Source organism: Diospyros lotus, chromosome 8 (assembly GCF_014633365.1).
Source record: "Diospyros lotus cultivar Yz01 chromosome 8, ASM1463336v1, whole genome shotgun sequence".
NCBI lineage: Eukaryota > Viridiplantae > Streptophyta > Magnoliopsida > Ericales > Ebenaceae > Diospyros > Diospyros lotus.
This window is the reverse complement of record NC_068345.1, coordinates 26,843,381-26,866,502: the sequence shown is the minus strand read 5'-3', so window position 1 is coordinate 26,866,502 and position 23,122 is coordinate 26,843,381. Positions and strand designations below refer to the sequence as shown.

General features: G+C 38.4%; 1 protein-coding gene across 1 annotated transcript; it reads right to left on the bottom strand.

The window, feature by feature from the left end:
* Window positions 1–591: 591 nt before the first annotated feature.
* LOC127807994 (transcription termination factor MTERF4, chloroplastic) lies at window positions 592–21,367 on the bottom strand. The gene is made up of 7 exons (XM_052346282.1): window positions 20,607–21,367; window positions 20,107–20,244; window positions 19,695–19,940; window positions 18,565–18,678; window positions 4,497–4,676; window positions 1,622–1,839; window positions 592–1,249 (listed from the first exon to the last, which is right to left on the bottom strand). The coding sequence occupies exons 1-7, from the start codon at window positions 21,297–21,299 to the stop codon at window positions 946–948; spliced, it is 1,893 nt and encodes a 630-aa protein (XP_052202242.1). The 5' UTR covers window positions 21,300–21,367; the 3' UTR covers window positions 592–945.
* Between the last annotated feature and the right edge of the window lie 1,755 nt (window positions 21,368–23,122).

Below are 23,122 nucleotides of genomic sequence, written 5' to 3'. Positions count from 1 at the left end.
CAACTCCATGAATATTTGATATAAATTTTTCTCTAAGCTCTGTCTGGATGGCCTATAATAATTTTTTATTTAAGAAAAAAAAATTAAAAAAATATCTTTCTCCGAACATGATTGCATGGATCAACGTAGCTATTTTTGTGTTACTCATCCTCCAAATTTAAGCAAATATCAATTTCATTTATCATAGCGGGTTCCAGTAGTGTTTCTTTTTGCAAGTGACGCATTGCCTCCCTTATATGAAGGAATTAAATAAAATATCCATATTATCGTAAGATAGAGATAATATTAAAATGAAACATGGATTTGATAGATAGTGTCTGATAATATTTGGATGTATTTTGTTCTATTTATTCTTTTATCATTTGGGGTTCAAAATTATTGCGTAGCAATCTATAACATGTTCAACCAGATGGGGTCCTAGTTGGGATTCACTTTGAGCTAAGGTTGGCTAGGTTTGGCATTGTCAGCTCTCTCAGCTGGCCACCACCAGTCCTATATCTTTTATATTTTATTCCTAATTTTTTTTTTTTGGCTTTTTTTCTTTTTAGAAATTAAAGATAGATTTTAAATATATATATAGTTTATTAATAATTACTGTAATATATTTTTAAATTGCACAATAGCCATCATTTTATTCCATTCACAAAGATAGAAAAGAAGGTGGGGGGAGAGCTGGGTGATTTGGTTGTAATGTGTAGGGAATGGGGACGGCAGGCAGCATGGGTGGGTGGTTGGGTGTTGGGTGGGTGGTAGAGGCGCGTGCATTAAACCAAGCCGAATAGCTGGAAATCACTCTCATCACGTGCTTTGCTGGCGCGCAAAGCAAATGAACGAAGCTTCCTTCCTTCCATCTTTCCTTTCCCACTTCCAGTCTCTAATTTTGTCAACTTCACCGTACAGCATCCCCATGCGCCTCCACTACACATAACATGACCCCACCCCACCCTAGAGAAGAAACTCGGCTGCAAACTCTTCATCATTCTTACCCAACATATCCTTCAAGCTACAAAATTCCATGTTTCTACCTTTAAGCACCCAATACCTGGGCTTGATCTTCCTCTCCAAAGAGTAACTGAAATACCTTGGATACTCCACCACATCTTTTACTGGCTTCCCCATGATGTTCACCAGGAATTCTAACTTGGGCCTCAAAACTTCTTCTATACTGTAGCCTAGCAACGGCGAGAACCTGCCGATCATAAATGCAATATCCCTCTTCGACAGCCCGCTCTTCATCAAGTACTTCATTCTGCAAAAAAGAAACACACGTAAAAGAACCACCACCAGCAGATTACCGTTTATAACCATGCAAAAAATTATCTCCAATATAAAAAGACCTAACTTATCACACATCACATCAGCAAAATGGACTCCTGTGACCACGTATGATGTAAAGATGACCAATAATTTCTCTCATAACAAGGGCTCATGGTAATCACACAAATATAACTTTCATTGTGATTATCTATTAGTTGTTGAGTTAAACATGGTGCAAAATTTTATATGCCTAACCTAGCGTTTGATAAATACCTTTGATGATTGCATGGTAACTTGATTTCAAAAGAATCCCCACGATAGCCAATTAGTATATACTAAGAAGAGATAACAGAGGGTATATTACCGAGGATTCATGGTTCTGCTAACATCGCAGACAAAAAGCTCTGGATATTTCCTGATAACCCGAGGAAGATGGCTCTTAGAGACACCTATAGCAGTAAGGAAATCAATTTTCTTCCTCAGATTTTTCTCGATGTTTGTGACAAAGAGTTCAGGGCAGCGACAAAGGACCCTACCAATGCTTTCCTCATCAAGCCCCAAACCTTTTAAAAATGTCACCACCTGAATATCATGTAGGTAAGAAAAGAAATTAAGAAGCTCATAATTCACATGGGGACAAGATCACTTGCAAGATCATGAAATAAAATAAAGAAGATGTAACCGTACAAAGAGACATATTAACCCAAACACTTGGAACACAAAGAGACATATCAATCCAAATACTTGGAACACAATAAAGCAGATGTAAATGCCTGAGTTTGTTAAGAGTAGTGTGTGTATATAAATAGTGTTTTTATTTGTTTTCTTTTCTGATACGATAATATAAATAATTCATTTCTTTCCCTCTCTCCTTGCTCTTTCTCCTGAACTCTTCACAATATCAGAGCCATGCATGGTAGGAGTCACAATCGACTTTGTGATTGAGTTTGGAATTAGGTTTCCCGTTTGGAGGTTGCAACTGGAATTTGCAGCAGTTTGCAATCACAATTGGTGGTCACTAGGTAGTTGGCATCATGATTAGGGTTTGAGATTTGGAGTTTATGACTGGAATTAGGATCCGGGTGTTGGAGTTGGCAACTGGATTTAGATTGCAATTATGGTTTGTGACTGGAGTTTGGATTTGGCTATAGGAGTACACAACTGGATTTTGATTGTGATTGATTGTCTTGCGATTGCAGTTCTCTCTCAGTCATCAATCATCTTCGTTACAGCAGTGATTTCAGCGACTCAACATCCACTTTGGCAACTCAAATCAGAATCCAAGTTTTGTCCCTTCTATTGCTGATTCAAGTCAGAATTGAAATCTCACATTCGACAGTATTTTAATCTTCTTCCTCTTCTTCAGGTTCCCATTGATGTGCTGAGTGTTCATGTTCTGTGATCATTGCTGCTGATTGTTGCTAGTTGTTGCTGAATTCAGTTCACTCCTAACGATATGTCAAGTTTTGAGGTTGCTTTCTCCACTCCAGCAATTACAATACCTTCTTTTTCTGGTACACCAGTGATCACAACTGAAAAATTGAATGGAAAAAATTACTTCTCATGGTCAGCTTCTGTAAAAATGTGGTTCTGGGGTCGAGGAGTGATCATCTCACTAAATGTATAATCGACATACCAGAGCTTGATAGGGTTGTGTGGGAGAAGGCAGATGCACAATTAGTTTCCCTTTTATGGCAGTCCATTGATTCATATTTGGTTTCCCTTTTCTGAGTGTATTGAGAGTTGTGTTGATATATGGTCCCATGCTCAGAGGCTATATACAAACAATATTATTCCTTTGTATACCATCATTAGCACCCTATTCAGTCTTATTCCTCTGTATACCATCATTAGCACATCAGTCTCCATAAGGGTGAATTAGACATGGCCACATATTTAGGGAAGATTCAGACTTTAATATCATGCTTTCCATTACTGCTGACATCGTTGATCAGGGGGCTCAGAGGGATAAGTTGTTTATTGTTCTTACTCTAGCTGGCTTTGGATGATATGGAGGCCATTCAGACTCAAATTGAGTGGATCTGCAACCATGGAGGATCTATTTGCTTGATTACTCCGCAGGACTTGGACCTTCTCTGATCCTCCAGTTCTCAAGAGATCTATCTTGGCGTCTCACACCCTCTCTCCCACAGTGGATGGTCAGTCAAGAGATTGATTTGATACTCCATCTCAGAGAGATGGTGGTCAAGGGCTCTCCTGGTAGAGGTTTATTATTTGAGAAATGGGGTCACATGCGGATTTTTTGTTATACGGATGTAGACTGAGCAGGCAGTCCTTCAGATAGGTGTTTTACTTCAGGTTACCGCGAAGAGCTGATTCATGGAAGAGCTCTTCACATTGCATTCAATTGAGCCTTTCAAGAGAGGAATAAACATAATGAGATGGACTGTCATTTTGTGGGAGAGAAGCTGCTTTCTTGGGGGATCAGTACTACTTTTGTTGGTTCCAATGATCAGTTAGCTGATTTGTTTATTCAGTCACTTTGAGGATTGAGGATTGACTATATATGTTACAAGCTAGGCTCATATCATATGTATGCGCCTGCTTGAGGGGGAGAGTAGTGTGTGCAGTGGTGTATATAAATAGTCTTTTTTCTTTATTTTCTTTTCTGATGCAATAATATACAGGATTCATTTATTTTCAACTCTCTTCTTCTCAATCCTTCTCCTGAACTCTTCAGAGTTTATGTGCTAAAACTTCCTCTTAGCTTAGTTGATTTGGAAGAAACCATTAGAGTAGTGGTAAGGGGAAATAGCAATATCACAATCTCAGTAACAAGAGACTTGCTTGCAAAAGACTTAGGTAATATCTGCACTTTTTGTGGCATGACTCAATCTTTTGAACAACATCATCACCTAAATCAGTGGAGGAACTTCTTAAAAAACATGCCCGACATCCCCATCCAAGACACAAACAAAAAGTAAACTAAGAAAAGAAAGAAGACTAACAGTGACAAATATTCTACCATTTAGAATATAATGGGTTTTTCTCATCATGGAAATTGCCCAAGTTGTTGACTATCATAGGAGCACAATTGGACTTTGACTACCAATACAAATAAGGAAGTCGGTCTTCAGCTAACCACATAAAGCAACAAAACTTCATGCCAGGGGAGTCAATAAAAACATAAACAGCAAACCATCATGAATCATAAATTATAAGGAAAAGTTTCCCATTAATAGTAACATATAGGAGAGAAAAAAAAGTCATTCACTGACCAGAAGAAATTCCTGTTTCCGTAGTAAAATCTGAGGACTAGTAGCGATGATCTGACCTAATTGCCTGTTTCCGACACCAAATTCACCAAACTGTTCTACCATCAACTTCAGCTTGCTAATTGAACAGCCCAAAATAAGGGGCCAGCTTTTGATTGCAAAATCAACACTAGCTTTTGGTACCTACATTAGAGAGGAAAGAATAACAAAAAAGATAAATCTAGTATTAGACTGAACAAAGTAGATAAAAACCTAAGTTTAACAGCCTTAGGTACAAAATAGAGTGAGATCAATCAAGACTCTAAGCTTTGTATTGAGAGAATAATCTATATATATACATGAGACTCCAAATTCTACTCCTAATTCTAAGAGATATATGATACAAGATATATTAGAAATAATTTACAGATAATCTAGAATATAAACAAGATTAATCTTAATCTCTTAGATAAAACTTATTAGCTTTTCCTCCTTTCTCGGCTTCAGATTGAGTAGCGACTTGCTCGTTTTCTGATAATTATTCCTCCTCCTTTTCTTAATCCTTTTTACCCGGATCTCCAACATAGACAATTACGAGCCATTATGTTTTTAAATTATGAAAGAGAAGAAATAGACATCATATGGGAAATTATTATATACTTCCACATGGGAAGACAAAGGAACATAAGATGCTGCGCGTTGACATATCCAAGCACTAGTGGTCTTTGTCATCTTGTTATTGATTCCAGTAGTGGTCAAAATGTGGAAAAAGAGTTGATAAAAAATTTCAAACTTGACAACTGAAAACCACCCAATATTGTACGAAGCTTTAACTATTTTAGAACGAAAAAGAGAAGCTTCAGTCCTTAAAATTTTGATATTGAATTCCCTCCAACCTTGGAAGAATGATTCAACATCATGGCAATATGGTCAAAAATTCAAAAAACCAAAACTCGAAAATAATACTAGGAAAACTGATGTGCAACCAAGAGGTAAAAAGAAAAGATCAACAGGAGAAATAAAAAAAGAGACCAGGAAAGAGAAGAAATTTGGAAATAGGTGTTGGATAATAATTCAGTGATGGGACTAATTAAGTGACATCTATCATTGACTTAGTCTTAGTGTGCTGTCATTATCTCAACTGTTTACTTGATTCAGTTAGTATTTATTTAGATAAGGATATTCAAGTCAAGTAGTGGTCATTATATTTAAGTGTTTGTTATTATGCATCAATCAGCTTGTTAGCAAAATTAAGAGTAGTGGCCATGTGTGTGCAACTATCAGATGAAGACAGTCCATTCAAACACTTGTCATTGATTTGGTTATCAGGCCTGGACCTATAGTATAATTCAAGAGCCCATTGTCTCAGTGCCTACAATTATGTTAATTTAAGGGGGCCCATAAAATTGAGAGAAAATGACTATTTTGTCCCTGTGTCTAAATGACGATTTTGCCCCTATATAAATCACTCCCCCCAGCTCAAAATCTGCAAAATGAACTCTCTCTCTCCTCTGTGTCTAAATGAATATTTGTTTATTTTTTGCCCTTGTGTCTATATGAATATTTGTAAATCACTATTTTACCCCTATGTCAAAATGAATATTTGTTTATTTTTTTATATTTTATTATAAGAAATAAAATTTAAATGTGATTCGAGGGCCCATTTTTACATTTTGACTCAGGGCCCCAAAATCTCAGGTATGGCACTATTGGTTATGTACACGCACAACAAAGAAAATTATCCAAATCAGAATAAAGTGTTTTTTCCTCTATCGAGTGTTCTCCCATATATATGAGTTTCATTCTCTAGTAACAGAGTGGTATTAGAGTGAGCTTTTAGAGTGCAGTGAGTGAATTTTCAGTTGTATCATATAGCACTTTGAGTAGCATATGGCTTCTACTAGTGTTGTAGCAAACTCATCTCAAAATATTAGTATCTTTGCAGGTCTTGATGACCAGTTTTGGTGTGTCAAGATAAAGACTGTTTATGTCTTATGATCTATGGGATTGAGTTGAGAATGGTCATGGTAACCTTGCAAATGCTGAAAGGATGACTGCAACACAATGCAAGGAGCCGGGAGAAAAGCAGAGGAAGGATGCCAAAGCTCTATTATTAATTCAATAAGCACTAGATTATGCCATTTTTTATTGGTTATGGCTGCCACAATGTCAAAGGAAGCTTGGGATGTACCTGAAGAAGAGTATCAAGGAAGGTCTTCTCAAATGGTAGAAATGTTTAAAGTATCCATGATGCAAACTTTTGAAATGTCAGACTTGGGTTCTTCACATTATTCTTTGGGAGTCAAAGTGTCAGGTCTAACAGAGCTGACAAGTAAGTCTCGAGAATTTCACAAGGAATTCTGGAGAGTTGTAGAAGTTTGTGATCGGAGAGAGAGAGAGAGAAGCAGAAAGAGAGAGAGGGAAATTTGAGATTCAATTTGTTGAACGAGGAAGAGAAATTCAAAATTTGAAGAGACTCAAAAGATGGGATAATGATAAGACTTTAAATTCTTATAGATTAGATGTTGTAAACTTGTATTTTAAAGTTTGATTAACTTCTATAATTTAGGAGATAAGGTATAGGAGATAGCATATCTTATCTCATCTCCTACTTTATAGGAGAACAAATAAGAACAACTATTGTATTTAATCCCTTTCTTGTTTCTAGTCTAATTAATCAAGCAAGAATTTACTGCTTGTTTCATGGTATCAGAGCCCTAGGCAAGATCCCTAAGAAGTTTTTTTTCCTGCCGGCTGTTACCTTTCTCAAAGATCATGGCCGATGCAAATCAAAACCCTACCTTTACTGAAACTTCAGCCACCAGTTCCCCGAGTATGATTCAACCCTCTACTACTTCTCAATCTTTCCCTAATCTGTCCAGCCATCCAATTGACAACCATCAACTACAAATTACTCACCATAAACTAAACAGGAGTAATTTTAGGGAATGGTTTCAATCCGTTTTACTAGTGATCAAGGGAAAAGGAAAATCAAGCTATTTGACCGGTGCAATTTCTGCTCCTCAATAAACAGATGCCTCTTACAGCACTTGGGAAACAGAAAATTCAACCATCATGGCATGGTTGATAAATTCCATGGAGCCTAGGATTGGAAGGACATATCTCTTCCACAAAACAGCCAAAGAGATTTGGGATTCGGTGCAAGAGATGTACTCGGATTTGGAGAATTCATCTCAAAGTTTCGAAATCAAGTCAGCCATAAGAAACACCAAACAAGGTAACTCAAATGTTATAGATTATTTCAATACTTTGGTAGAATTATGGCATGAGATGGACCTATTCTATACCATTGCTTGGGAGAATGCTGCTGATAGTATTAAGTACAATAAGATGGTTGTTGAAAAAGATCGGATTTTTTATTTTCTCCATGGACTTAACAGTGATCTAGATGAAATGCGTGGCAGGATTTTAGGTACTAAGCCTCTGCCTACTTTAAGAGAAGTTTTCGCAGAAGTTAGACGAGAAGAAAGCCGACGCGAGGTGATGCTTTAATCGGCTGATGGCCTAGCTCATCAACATTCTGCTCTTGTTACTGTTAAGCAAGGGGAGTTTGTACAAAAAGATGTAGGGAGGGAGAAGCAATGGTGTGATCATTGCAAGAAACCATATCATACGCGAGACTTGTTGGAAGATCCATGGCAAACCCGCCAATTGGAAGCCAAAAAATAAGAGAGAAGGTACCAGATCAGCTTATGTAGCTGCTACATCCAGTGAGCATGGACCAAAACCAGTGGAAAAAGGACAAAAAACATATTTGAATCTAACAGATGAACAAATCCAGACCCTGTACCAACTGTTAAATCAGGGTAGCAGCTTGGCTAGCCCTTCTAATCATCAATCTACAGCATCAGTTGCTCTGCAAGGTAATCCTCACTACTCTTTGGTGTCAAAACGACTTCCTAAGGATGTGTGGATAATAGACACTGGGGCATGTGACCATATGTCTAATTCTATGGACTGTATGACTGAATATAGGCCATGTCAAACACTGATTGAGATCTCTATGGCTGATGGTACTATTTCTCCTGCCTTGGGATTTGGCAAAGTTTGCATTTCTAACCTAAAACTTAATGCAGTCCTATATGTGCCAAGATTAAGCTACAATCTGTTATCAATGAATAGAATTATAAATGACATGAATTGCAAAGTGATTTTCTTCCCATCCTTCTATTTATTTCAGGACCAAGTCTCAGGGATGATGATTGGCAGTGCTGAAGCTAAGGATGGTCTCTATTGGTTGAAAGGAAGTCCCTCAAATCCATTCCATTCGAATAAAGTTGTTCTAAATGTTAATTCAAATGCCAAAGCTATGTTATGGCATAAACGTTTAGGACATCCTAGTTTGCCTTATCTTAAATTTTTGTACCCTCAATTCTTCATTAATAAAGATCACACTCTTTTATGTGAACAATGTACTCTTGCAAAACAGCCTCGAGCTCGTCATTCCATCCAACCCTATAAACCCTCATCACCATTTCATTTGGTTCATAGTGACATTTGGGGCCCTTCTAAACTCAGGCTCTAGGTGGTTCATTACCTTCATAGATGACCACTCTATGGCTTGTTGGGTATATCTTATGAAAGAGAAATCCGAAACTAGCAGTATTTTCAAACGATTCCATAAGTTTGTCTTGAATATGTTTCAAACTTCTATTCATATTCTTAGAACTGATAATGGGAAGGAATATTTTTCACATGACATAACCAATTACCTACTTGACAATGGGATTGTGCACTAAAGTTCTTGTCCCTACACACCATAACAAAATGGTGTGGCCGAAAGAAAAAATAGGCATCTCCTAGAAGTTGCTAGAGCCATGATGTTCACCACTCACGCCCCTAATTCTTATTGGGGGGAGGCAATTCTTACGGCCGCCTATCTCATAAATCGTCTTCCCTCCAAGACATTAAACTTCCAAACACCCCTTGAAGCCCTTTGTGCTATATATCCTCATGCCTCATTCTTACAATCTCTTGAGCCTAAAGTGTTTGGTTGTGTTGTCTATGTTCACAACAACAGTATTTCTCACACTAAGCTTGATCCCAAGGCCCTAAAATGTCAATTCATTGGTTATTCCCCTATCCAAAAGGGCTACAAGTGTTACTGCCCAATGAACTGCAAGTATTACATCTCCACCGATGTTACATTCTATGAAGATCTTCCCTTCGATCAGTCCAGCTCCTCCATGGATACACCTGCTGATCCTATCTCTGATCTTCCTTTTTCACTGCCAGTGTATTCTCAAGGGGGAGAAACTCCAACTTATGACAATACACTGACAGTGGAATCAATCCCTATAACAACAGCAGCCCCAATAGCTCCTGAAACAAGCCCAGCAGCTCCTGAAACCAACCCAGCAGCTCTTGAAACAACCCCAACAGTTCCTGAAACAGCCCCTGATTCAAAACCAGCAGCTTCTGACCATTGTTCTGATCAGTCCTATTCATCCCAGCCTCAGACCATTGTTTCTCAGCCTCAGTTTGTCTATTCCCGACGACCAAGGAACCAAACAGGGCTGCAGCAATGCCAATCATCTCTACCAAAAGCTGGTCCATCAGAGGATGACTGCAGCTTTGAAGGAGATATGCCAAGAAACAGCATAGAACATGGCACTGACAGTGATGCTACACCTAAGGATGGGTTAGATTGAGCAATGCCAACAGCCCTACGAAAGGGGGTAAGGTCTTGCGCAAAATATCCTATCAAAAATCATTTGACTTATGCTAAGTTATCTCCTAAGTTCAGAGGTTTTATTGCTAAAGTTGACAGTATAGTAGTTCCAAAAGACATCCAGGGAGCTATACAAGATCCTAAATGGAAAGCAGCAGTTATGGAGGAAATGAAGGCACTAGTTGGGAATGGTACATCGAATATAGTGAAAAAACCCTTAGACAAGAAAATAGTTGGATGCAAATGGGTATTTACTGTGAAGCACAAATCTGATGGCAGTGTTGAAAGATACAAAGCTCGATTGGTAGTCCAAGGTTTTACTCAAGCCTATGGGATAGACTTTGAGGAGACCTTTGCTCCTGTGGCAAAATTAAATTCTATCCAAATAATCCTTTCTATTGCTGTAAATTTAGATTGACCACTATTTCAATTTAATATTAAAAATGCACTTCTAAATGGGGATTTGGATGAGGAAATATATATGAAAATCCCACCAGGTTTTGAAGATGAGGCTGGTATAGGAAATGTTTGCAAATTGAGGAAGTCATTATATGGTTTGAAGCAATCACCTAGGGCTTGGTTTAAAAAGTTCAACATGACCTTAACTCAGTTTGGGTATCAACAAAGACAGGCCGATCATACTTTATTTGTGAAAACCACAGAAAATGGAAAGATATCTATTCTAATCGTTTATGTTGATGATATTATTGTAACAGAAGATGACATACAAGGGATTGAAACCTTAAAGGGGCAGTTGAAGGCCAAATTTGAAGTCAAGGATCTCGGGCCTATGAAATACTTCCTAGGCATGGAGGTTGCTAGAAGCCGAGAAGGGTTATTTATCTCACAAAGGAAGTACACCATTGATTTGCTAAAGGACACCGAGATGATGGCTTGTAGACCCATTGGAACTCCACTAGACAAAGGCTGGAAATCAAGACAAGAAGATGATGATGTCCCCGTAGACAAGGAAAGGTACCAACTTGGTAGGAAGATTGATTTATTTGTCTCTTACTAGGCCTAACATAGCCTATGCAATAAGTAAAATAAGTCAATACATGCATTCACCCACACAAAGACACATGGATGCCGTTTTTCATATGCTAAGATATCTTAAAGGAACCCCTGGAAAAGGGATGATGTTTCAGAAAACCAAGAAAAGGGAAATTGAAGGATTTGTGGATGCAGATTGGGTAGGCTCAATTAAGGACAGCAGGTCAACAACTGGGTATTGTACCAAGATATGGGGAAATGTTGTGACATGGAGAAGCAAAAAGCAATCAGTGGTGGCTCGTAGTAGTGCTAAGGCAGAATTTCGAGCTATAGCTCAAGGAATATGTGAAGTTATTTGGTTAGAAAATATATTGGGAGATCTGAAGATACCCTTGGTTCAACCTACAAGGGTATACAGTGATAGTAGGTCGACAATAAGCATAGTAAAGAATTCTATCCAACATGATCGCATGAAACATGTTAGGATAGACAGAAGCTTTATAAAATGAGAAATTGAAGAAGGGGGAATAATGTTGTCTTATATTCCTACCAATGATCAAATTGCGGATATATTCACAAAGGCCTTGGCAAGACCCGGATTTGAATTTCTAATTGGCAAGCTGGGGATGACTAGCATCTACTCCTCAACTTGAGGGGGAGTGTTGAACGAGGAAGAGAAATTCAAAATTTAAAGAGACTCAAAAGATGAGATAATGATAAGACTTTAAATTCTTGTAGATTAGATGTTGTAAACTTGTATTTTAAAGTTTGATTAGCTTCTATAATTTAGGAGATAAGGTATCCTAAAATTTAGGAGATAGCATATTTTATCTCATCTCCTACTTTATAGGAGAACAGATAAGAATAATTATTGTATTTAATCCTTTTCTTGTTTCTAGTCTAATTAATCAAACAAGGATTTACTGCTTGTTTCACAATTCATTCATGTCCTCCTTGGATGAGATCAGCCTCTATTTATACTGATCTTCCCTCAATCAATTGAAATTCTCCCACCTAATGCAACTTGTGTCCTAACTACCAGCGCCACTTGCAACAAGCATGTGTGCATTAGTTATTCTATTTCCCTCCTAATCTCCCAAGTTACAATTAGTTATTTTAGGCGGTACATGACAATTATCCTCCCCTTGAGGAATTTCTTGTCCTCAAAAAATACAAAGTAAACTCGTCACCCTAGGGAATTGCTTGAGGAAATCCGGAAGGTATTCCCACGTATTGTCATCTGTAGGCAGTTGGCTCCATTTGACTAGCACTTGAATTAGGGGCGCCCCTTGTTGATATATCACTCTTCTATCGAGGATAGCTTCTGGTTCTGCTGTAGGCTCCTCACTCCTACTTCTAGTGGGCAGTTTGAGGCTTGCCGGTTAACCCCCCACATATTTCTTTAGTAAGGACATGTGAAAGACCAGATGAATGTGAGAGTTTTTCGATAATTGGAGCTTGTAGGCCACCTTACCCAACCTTGAGATGATGGGAAAAGGTCTGTAGTATCTCAGACTTAGCTTAGTTATTGGCTCCTCGGTTATGGCTTTAAGCTAAGGAAGCCTGAGCTTTAGGTACACTTCTTCTCCCACTGAAAACTTCCTTTCACTCATGCCTTTATCCGCTTGTTGTTTCATTCTATTCTGAGCGATGGCTAGGTTTTTTTTAGCTGCTAAAGTACCTGTTGCCTCTGTTGAAGGTGGTCATCCACCTCTACAACACTAGTAAACTCTTGTGGCATTGGTAGTAGGGGAGGTTTATATCCAAAGAGAGCTTCAAACGGTGACATCTTGATGGAACTGCGGTGACTATAATTGTACCACCACTGGGCTAGAGCTAGCCACTTATGCCATTTTCTGGGCTGTTGAAAACTCAAACACCTTAGATAATTCTCTAGACATTGGTTGACCCTCTCGGTCTGCCCGTCTTTTTGAGGATGGTAGGTAGACGACATGTTAAGCCTGGCTCCTAATGATTTTAGTAATGTCTGCGAAAAAAGGCTAGTGAATACATAGTCCTAATCTGATATGATATTTCTAGGTACCCCCTATAGCTTGATAACTTGATCAAGGAACACTCATGCAACCTCTTTAAGTGGTGTAAGGATGAGACGGGCTAATGAAGTGAGCAAACTTCGTGAATCTATCAACCACCAAGTTTGTCCCATAATGCTTAAGGGCTGTAATAACCCCTATCTGCTTACAGTTTCATACTTACATCTTTTGCAAGTATCACAAGTCATTACAAACCGGATCACCGCCTCCTTCAACTTAGGCCAAAAGAATAGTTGTTGCACCATGTGGTAAGTGTTTCGAATTCTGGAGTGTCCTCCCAAGGGGGATCCATGTAGGGCCTAGAGAATCTTGTCTTTCACCTGTGGGCAGTCCCCAATCACTATCCTTCCCTTATACCATAATACCCCGTTATGTAGGGTGTACCCCTTTTTGCTGTTAGGATCCAACACCAACTGCTCTAGAATCCCTCTGAATTGCTCGTCTGAATCATAGTTGCTGGCCACCTCCTAGTACTATTCCAATATTAATGCAGTAATGGTTGTTGCCTCTCCCTTTTCCTGACATCGCGATAAAGCATTAGCTACCACACTGTCTTTCCCCTTCTTATACTATATAATGTAGTCAAGACCCATCATCTTAGCCATGCCTTTCTTTTGTAGCTGCGTGTGGAGTTTTTGTCGTAGCAAGTACTTCAAACTTTGGTGATCGGTCTTAATCACGAACTACCTTCCCTCCAGATAGTGTCTCCATTTTTCTACCACCAATAAGACTGCCACAAACTCTTTTTCATAGATGCTCAAGCCCACATGCCTTAGGGCCAATGCTTGGCTGAGGAAGGCTATGGGTCGACCTTCCTGTGTCTGTACAGCTCCTACCCCTATATCACACACGTCGGTCTCCACCACAAAATTGCTTCATCTTTCAACTCCAACAGTGCACTTCTCCGATCACACCAGCACGGCCTTTGTTAGCCAATTCCAATGCCCAATCACTGTCCAATGGCCACCTCATGCTTTGCCTTCCACTTTCGCTGAAATCCCTGTGCAATCGCTGGGGTTCCCCGTCGTCAAAGCATCACTCAAGTACGCTTCCAACTCCCAAATCAATGAACCCCCCAGCCACCACTTATCTCTTCGTCGTCGGTTCTTGCTCCGGTCATGCCCCTTCAATTCGACCGTGCCTACTCTGTCGACTCACCTAACGAACCCCCTTCGCCAATGGCCAAAATCGCCGACTCTGATACCACTTTGTCAAGCCCTTGAATTAGGGTTAGTCGATTTCAGTAATTGCAAGAACAAGATAGAGGGAGAGATAGAACGAGAGAAAGAGAGAGATAGAAAGTTAGAAAGAGAGAGAGAGAGAGAGAGAAAAAAGACATATCGTATTATTCCCTCCATGCCCTCTCCAATATGTCGTAGGTCTCTTTTATAGAGCCTCTAGCCACATCAGTCATCACAACCAACTAACTACTCTAACAACCATGCTAGTTGTTTATACAAGAGTTAGTTATTCCTGCCTAACCTCTTAACTTCTTCAGTTAGCCCTAACAGCTTATACACCATGGATTTCCTCCCAATTACAATCATATCCCCGGGGTCATGAGTCATGACAACGTTTTGCTATGGAAAACAAAGTTGTTTTGTTTGTTCTTACTCCAGCTAACCAATTAGGATTTATGTCACCTATATTGAAAGATGGATTGATGACTGAAATTGGTGTTGCAACAACTCCTAGTTATGATGCCCTGACAACTTTTATTTGAGTATTCAAGGCAAGTCCACATTTCTTCATTACTGCATCTAAAGGTTATTGCAAATATATAGCCTTGCTTCGATCGACTCTGTTCCATCTTCTTGAAAATCGCCTTGTCACTAAATCGCTGCTAGATCAGATGCACGGAGTCGCTGCTAGGAATCGCTTGCGAAAGCAATTCTAGACCTCACCTTTGAGAACCCAAACTAGCCTCCGAGACTTCTCTAGAAGTCATCGGAATTCACAGCCGAAGTCGCTCGCTTTGCTTTGGCATTCAAGAAAGTCGGATCAGAATTGTCATTGAAAATTCGCAAGAGTCACAGCTGAGGATCTAGAACTCCAATACCAAATTGTCATGTATCTAGGGTATACCTAGGGTTTGAATAGGAATTTGGAAGGAATTAAGGGGGAATTAGATTGAAAGAGAGGGAAATACAACAAGAATATAGGTAGAAATGCAAACAGGAATAGAGAAAAAGAGAGAAATCAAAGGGATCGAGAGAGAACAAAGAATCAGAGAGGGAATGGAGAGAGAATTAACGAGAGGGAAATCTGGATATCAATTATCATTCAAAACATATCCTACAAACAATCTTCAGTAGCTTTATATAGCTACTATACAGAAAATAACAAACTACCAAAAAAAACACAACTAGAGAAAAATACAAGTAAAATAGGCTAATTACTATTTTAGCCCTAGGAAAACCCTTGGGTCCTAACAAAGATTTAATAAAAATTATGCACCAGTAGCTAGAACATTAACATATTTGCAACTGGCCATGGGGGGTCCATTGAATTTGTCTATAATAGCTCTATTAACCCATCTCCTAGTAAAAATCCTTTTGAGATTGTTCCTAGCTATTTTCCTACGACCTTTGTTGCTCCTGTGTCCTTGCCCCTTAAAGTCCAAAAGTCTAAGCCTCCTTAATTTTTTTTACCAAACACATCCATGATTTGACCACTGAGATCCAACATAAAAATGCAACAAGTAATGCTAATCATAAACTTCTTGTTGACGTGCATCATCGTGCTAGGGAATTTAAAGAAGGTGACTATCATGATTTGACCCGATTGTATCCCTAAATTACATGCTTGAGCTAGTGGCCCATTTTCCCTCATTCTAAACCTAGACCTGCTGCTTATTTATTTGATTTACCTAATAATATAAATATTAGTCCTATTTTCAAAGTGGAAAATTTATCAATTTACCAAGGCACATCTAAGCCTCCTCTTTTTCCTACTAGTGTTCCTGCCAGTTCTTCATTTCCTGCACATTTCACAGCAAAAGAATGTGATAGATGTTGTGCATAATGATAAGATCGTGGCTTATCTCAATAAGTTATCACAGTTTTTCCATAGTGGAAAGATTGTCTAGATTTAGATGCCACTTGGAGTACTATGGAAGATTTTCGAACCTTGGATCATAAGCTCTTAGAGACGTACTTGCATTCCAACTTGTCGAAGTAAAATAATCTTGATAGGGATGAACAAATTCAAAGATTTCTCATCCACTGGGCAATCCTCCAAATTGAACAGACAAATCTACAAAACTTGAGGATGAGTTTTCTCCAACTATGGGAGAATTGATGTAGGACAGATACATAGATGTTAAGAACTAAAAGTTTATTTGTTTCTTTTGTTTATTTCCTATTTTCTTTTGATTCCTAATTTAGTTTTTCTTTTAGTTATTAGGTTCCATTAGAATCTTATCTAGATTGGGATTATGGAACTCTAATAAGGAAGGGATAATATCAATTAGTTGCCTATATATAGTGTTTAGATTGTAATTGAAAATAGATTTTGACTATTGACATTGATTATTGAATTGATTAGAGCTTTTGAGTTTGTTCTTGTGTTCTTTCATTCGGGTTTTGTATCACAACCCCTTGGCTTTCCATATACAACAACATATCCAGCCTTTATCCCACTATGTGGGGTCGGCTACATGAATTCTAGACTTCCATGTATTTCTGTCTTTTGTCATATCCTCATTTAGATCCATATATTTCATATCAAATTTTAATGTCTCTCCCAAAGTCTTCTTGGGTCTACCTCTACCTCTTTTTGTGACTAATTATTCCATTTCATCAACTCTCCTCACAGGAGCGTCTCTTAGTCTCCTTCTCACATGACCAAACCATCTTAGTCTAGTCTCTCTCATCTTCTCCTCGATTGGCACTACTCCTACCTTATTACGAATAACTTCATTTCTAATTTTATCCTTTCTTGTATGTCCGCACATCCATCTTAACATCCTCATCTCCGCTACACTCGTCTTTTGCTCATGCTGGTATTTGACTGCCCAACATTCTGAGCCATACAGCAAGACTGGTCTTATCTGTCTTATAAAATTTCCCTTTCAATTTTAATAGGATTTTACCATCACATAACACCCCCGATGCATTTCTCCATTTTAGCCAACCTGCCTTAATTCTATGTGCGACATCCTCGTGGATTTCTCCATCTTTTTGAATCACTGATCCCAAATATCGAAAATGGTCTTTTCTTTGTAAGATTTGGTCTTCTAATTTTATTATAACAACATCCACTCTTGCATTTTTACTAAATTTGCATTCCATATATTCTGTTTTCTTTCTACTTAATTTAAATCCCTTAGATTCTAAATTGTTTCTCCACAACTCAAGCTTAGTGTTCACTCTTTCTTTTGTTTCATCCACCAATACTATGTCGTCTGCAAATAGCATACACCATGGCACATCTGTCTGAATATCTTTAGTGAGTTCATCTATTACTAGGGCAAATAAATATGGACTTAGTGCAGAACCTTGATGCAGTCCTATTGTAGTTGTAAATGGTTCAGTATCCCCTCCGCATGTTCTGACCCTTGTCTCTACACCATGATACATGTCCTTAAGGGCTTGTATATAGGCTATTTTGACTCCTTTCTTCTCTAAAACCCTCCATAATACTTCTCTAGGGACCTTATCATAGGCCTTTTCTAGATCTATAAACACCATATGTAGGTCCTTCTGATGATCTCGATACCTTTCCATTAAACGCCTCAGTAAATATATAGCTTCCATTGTTGACCTACCAGGCATGAAACCAAAATGATTTTCTGACACCTTTGTTTCCATTCTGAGCCTCTGCTCTATTACTCTCTCCCAGAGTTTCATGGTATGACTCATTAACTTAATTCCTCTATAATTTTCACAGTTTTGAACATCTCCTTTGTTCTTGTATATAGGAACCAAAGTACTCTTCCTCCACTCATCTGGCATCTTTTTTGATTTAAGGATGGCGTTAAATAGTTGCGTTAGCAAGGAGATGCCCTCTTCTCCCATGCATTTCCATACTTCTATTGGTATATTATCTGGTCCCACTGCCTTATGATTTTTCATCTTTTTTAATGCTTGCCTTATTTCATTTGAACTTATGCGTCGATAGAATGTGTAGCTCACATTCCCTTCGAAGTTACTAAGATGTCCCAACCTAACTCTTGGCTTTCCATATATTGAAGAAAAACCCACATTCTTACATGACATAGAAACAGCGAAGATGACTATATTGAAAACATAAGACAGGTATAAACAAACTGCAACCACCAAGTACAAATGCTTAAGCACATTGTCAACAAACTGAAATAAGTGTAGAAATATAATATAAAACAAACTATTACCTTTTGCATATCAAAGAAAGAAAGGACCTTCTCGTAGTTTTCTTGAATGCCTACTGATAGGATCCACGGATACTTCAACAACATCCTGCCAGAATCTTCCTTGCCTGCACCAACCTGAAAGACATGGTCACAAAAGCTGAAAATCATAAGCACACAACGTGTCAATGGCAAAAATCATAAATCCACTTCAAGTAAATTTTCAATATGCATCCTTGCATCAAAGAGAGTGTGTTTGTAACAAACAAGTGAATTTTGTGATTGCTCAGTGATCACAGGGTATTACATTTAGCTACCAGAGTAAGTTTCTAAATTCAGCAGCAAAACCTATATCACAGATTAAGAATGCCGTCTGGTCCCTGTAGCTTAGAAGTTATTTGAGGAACCAAAATCTACGTAAACTCATCATCAAATAGTTCAAAATCAATTGGCTGATATGATAAACAATTAGGCAATGAATACGATTATGACCCTACAATGTGTTGACAAGCATAGAACCAATTGATCAAGACATTTTCAGCTTCCTTGGTTCTAAATCTATATGAAGTTATGAGACAACTTAAACAAGGCCAAAGTAGTCCCATCTCCCAGACACTCCTCTACACAGCCAAACTCTTAACAATATATAAAAAGTGATACTTGCATCTATTCAAAGCCATTGGAATTGGTTCAGCCATTTTATCTCAAAGGGGGAAATTGCCAACACCAATTACAATGACTTATAACTGGAATAGTGATGGCTATGGTGTGGGGTCAAGTTTCTGAAACAAATTAGCCCAGGCAATCATGAAATATATTCTTCAAGTAATGATGTCTGGATACATACAGTTTTGCACAAACTAGTAGCATATGTAAAAAATGTACATAGATGAAAATATGCCTCAAATACTAAGAAAATAGCTAACCGCACTATGGCAACATTAATCTTTGATTATATGGGAACACGATTGATTTTAATTAACGAATAAAACAAATCTTATGACAAATGATACCTAGAAACAACCTACATTTCAAGGTCAAAACGAACTATATGGCCTTATATCCCAATTTCTTCTCTGATATCTCTTAACATTTTGGTTATAGGGTAGAACCAACATAACAAAAAGGAGGGGCATCTAGAATATAGTAATTACCTTCTCAAAAGCTTTTACCCTCAATTTTATATCCTTCTCAAGATCATAGAAAACAATGGGAGGAAATAATAGAAGAATATTTCTCATGCACCCTCTAGGCACACCTACATCTTCAAGGAATTCCACCAATGGCTTCATTTGAAGTTCCAATGATAGCAAAAGGAAACGTGGAAATGATTCGACAAAGTAGCGAAAAGAGGCATCATGGGATCCCAACATGTCCAAACCTCCACGCCTTGCTGCAATCTACATTACATAATTGCAAATATTTCTTACTACGTAAGTAAATCAGCCAAATATGAGAACAATCTCATAATAGCATCTTATACTTCAGAAAGCAGAAAGAATAACAAAGATGAACCTAACACTCCTATCAATGGTTGTATGCAAAATTTTAGGGAGACATACTAGCCTTCTCAAAAAAGGATAAAGTCTGTTGTACATCCTCGTCAATAGAAATGGATAGGTGCATCATCATTCGGCGGGCATTCTTTCCAATAAGCCCTTCATCATCACTGTTAGAAAAGAACATTTTCCTCATATACTTAACCTATAAGCGAAGGCAAAATAAGTAACAATGGTTGTTAGTAAATTAATGGGGGATATATGAAATACTGAGTACGAAGGAAAACCAGGCTCAAGCCTCTATAAACAATTGAGACAAATCTGGGCAGAGTAGCAGGCTTGAGACAGGTATCGGTTATGTATTTCTTCTATTTTAAGATGATTTTCAGGTCAACAGCAAGGGAACAAATAAGGTCTAGGAAAGAAAATTGACATGGGAATAAGTGAAAGATGTTTCAACCATCCATCCATGTGTCAATCAATCAAGTTTTGGCTCGTCTGTCTGTCCCCTTGTACCCTCGGTTTCATTCTCGCTGCAACATCTGGTAACAGAACAACAAACAGTACCTTGTGGAGGAGATTGGGGAGCGTCTGTGAAGAGAGAGAGCGAGCCAAGCGTGTTGCAGATGGGAGGCTTAACCCGAGGCTCTCCAAGAAGGGAAGCAATCCCTTGTCGCCTTTGTTTTTGGCTAGGCAATACAACTTCTGCTTTAATGACAGCAGATTACTGCTGCTGCTTCTACTTGGTTCGCTCTTCGTATGCTGCTGCTGTTTGTTGTTGCTTTGTTGTTGTTCATTCCAGAGGGAGAGCTCATCTAACTCGCGTACGCTATCAAGAAGCATGGCCAAGTATTTGGGAGAGTGCAGAGCAATATCGATGGAGTCCTCATTGGAAGCCCCAAGCTCTTGAAGAATTTCCGAAACTACTTGCCTCGCCACTCCTTCCTCTGCTTCTTCTCCTTGTTTGAGCGGCAGCAGCGGGAAGGCGGAAGAAGAGTGGTAATTTTCGTCACCTTTATTACCGAATGACGGCGTGGACAGTGATTTGTCATCGGCACCGAAGGATGAAGATGACGACGATGCTCTCAGCAGCGGTTGTAATCGAAATCGATTCCTAGGTGTAGGTGCTGGACATGCAATGCGACAGAGCATTATCGAGCTGCGACTTGCAATTGCATCCTCGCAGGTGCTGTTGTTGGCATTGGCAGATGAATGATAATAATTGACTCCCAAATTCGCAGTAACGAATTTTGCACTCATGTTTGGGGGCTTTTGGCACCAAACCAAAACCTAAAACCCTGCAAGTTTGCCGTTACAAGTGGGCATGGAGATAGACATAAATATAATATAATACACACACCCACAAGAATGCAAGGATCCATTCATGTGTGTATATAAATACTTTAAAAATATAGAACTCGGTATCTTAGTATTCAGTTATAATGAAACTGAATCACTCAAATTTAATTAATCGAATCGACCTTAAGCATATAATCAAACCGAACATCTACACTAATTAAATTAATTGAAATTGAACTAACCGATTTTAAATTTGAGCTAATCAAACCAAAAACTTATTCAAAAAATGAAACCGAACCTACACAAAAATTGATTTAACCGAAACTAAATGGCAAATAATTAACATTCATTCATTCAACCTTATTTGTAGGAAAATAATAGCAATCAAGTACAATAATGTGAAAAATAAAAATAAAATTCAGAATTAAAATAAGACTTGATTACCTCTATTCCAAATATGAAAACAATGTGACATTGAAGATTGAATGACAAAAAATAAAGCAAAACAAGATATAAATCGGGCAAATCAACAAAAAAGAGAACTAGAGAGACTGGTGTTTTAAGAATGAGCAAGTCTACACCAAGAGGACTTAGAGGAGGACTAATCGATTAACAACTATAAATTAAAAAGAACATCCAACATATGCAATTGCCTCCCCTGTTGAAAGACATGAACAAACTTGAATCTAAAACAAATTAACAAATGAACAAACTGACAAATAAACAAATTGAATCTTAAACAAGTTAGGGTTAGGGTTTTGAAATCACTCATTATTGGTCTCTTAAGAGAGAATGAACAAAGGGGCAACAACGAAAAGACGAAAAGAAGGTAGCAGACGACAAAGGCGAGGTAAAGGTTAACGTGTTAAGGTTCAGTTTGCTTTCACTTTTGACAAGTAAGGGGTGACTCTCGGGCTATCTAGCACAGAAGAGCTAGGTGTTAGGGGGGAGAAGCCGACAACGATGGAGTTTGGGTTCAATGGCAACGGCGAGGTGAGGGTTAGTCGGTTAGGGTTCAGTTTGCTCTCGCATTCGACAGGTGGGGGTTGACTCTCGAATTATTTGGTGCAGAGGGACTAGGTGTTGAGACTGGGAGAAGCCGATGATGATGACATTCGGGTTCGACGGCAATGACAAGGAGAAGGTTAGCTAGTTAGGGACTTAGGGTTCAATGTTGTCGCCTTCGACAAATGGGGGGCAGTGGCGCCCTCACCCTTAAGTACCCTAGCTCCGGGACCCAATGAAGAAGTGTCAATAAGGATGGTACTTGCCACTCACATAAACATAAATGCCAAACAACTGAACTAGAAACCCCCAACAAGGGTACTTAAATAACATACATATCTTTGGCAAACCTGTGTACATCAGGGTCATAATACATAATAAGTCTCAAAATACATTAATTTGACCCATACATAACAAAACAGCGGAAGCTAACATCAAAAGAAGCCTTGAATGACGCAAGCAAAGTGAGCCACAAGGCCCAGCAAACAATATAAAATAACTGAAAGCTGGAATAACTGAATTGAAACATAAGATGGTGAAACATGAAAGATAACTAAATCTCACGCATCACAAATATGAAATATACCATACTCATGGAAAGCTAAAGCCCATTAAAAATTGTCATGGGCCATGATATCACGTGCAATATACTGCTGACACCCACAATAAACTGACGTGGGACTCTGTAATGTCATACAACTGAAACATGACTCATGCTTATATAATAAATACATAACTAGAATGCATGCAATACATAAATAACATCCAGAGCCAATAAG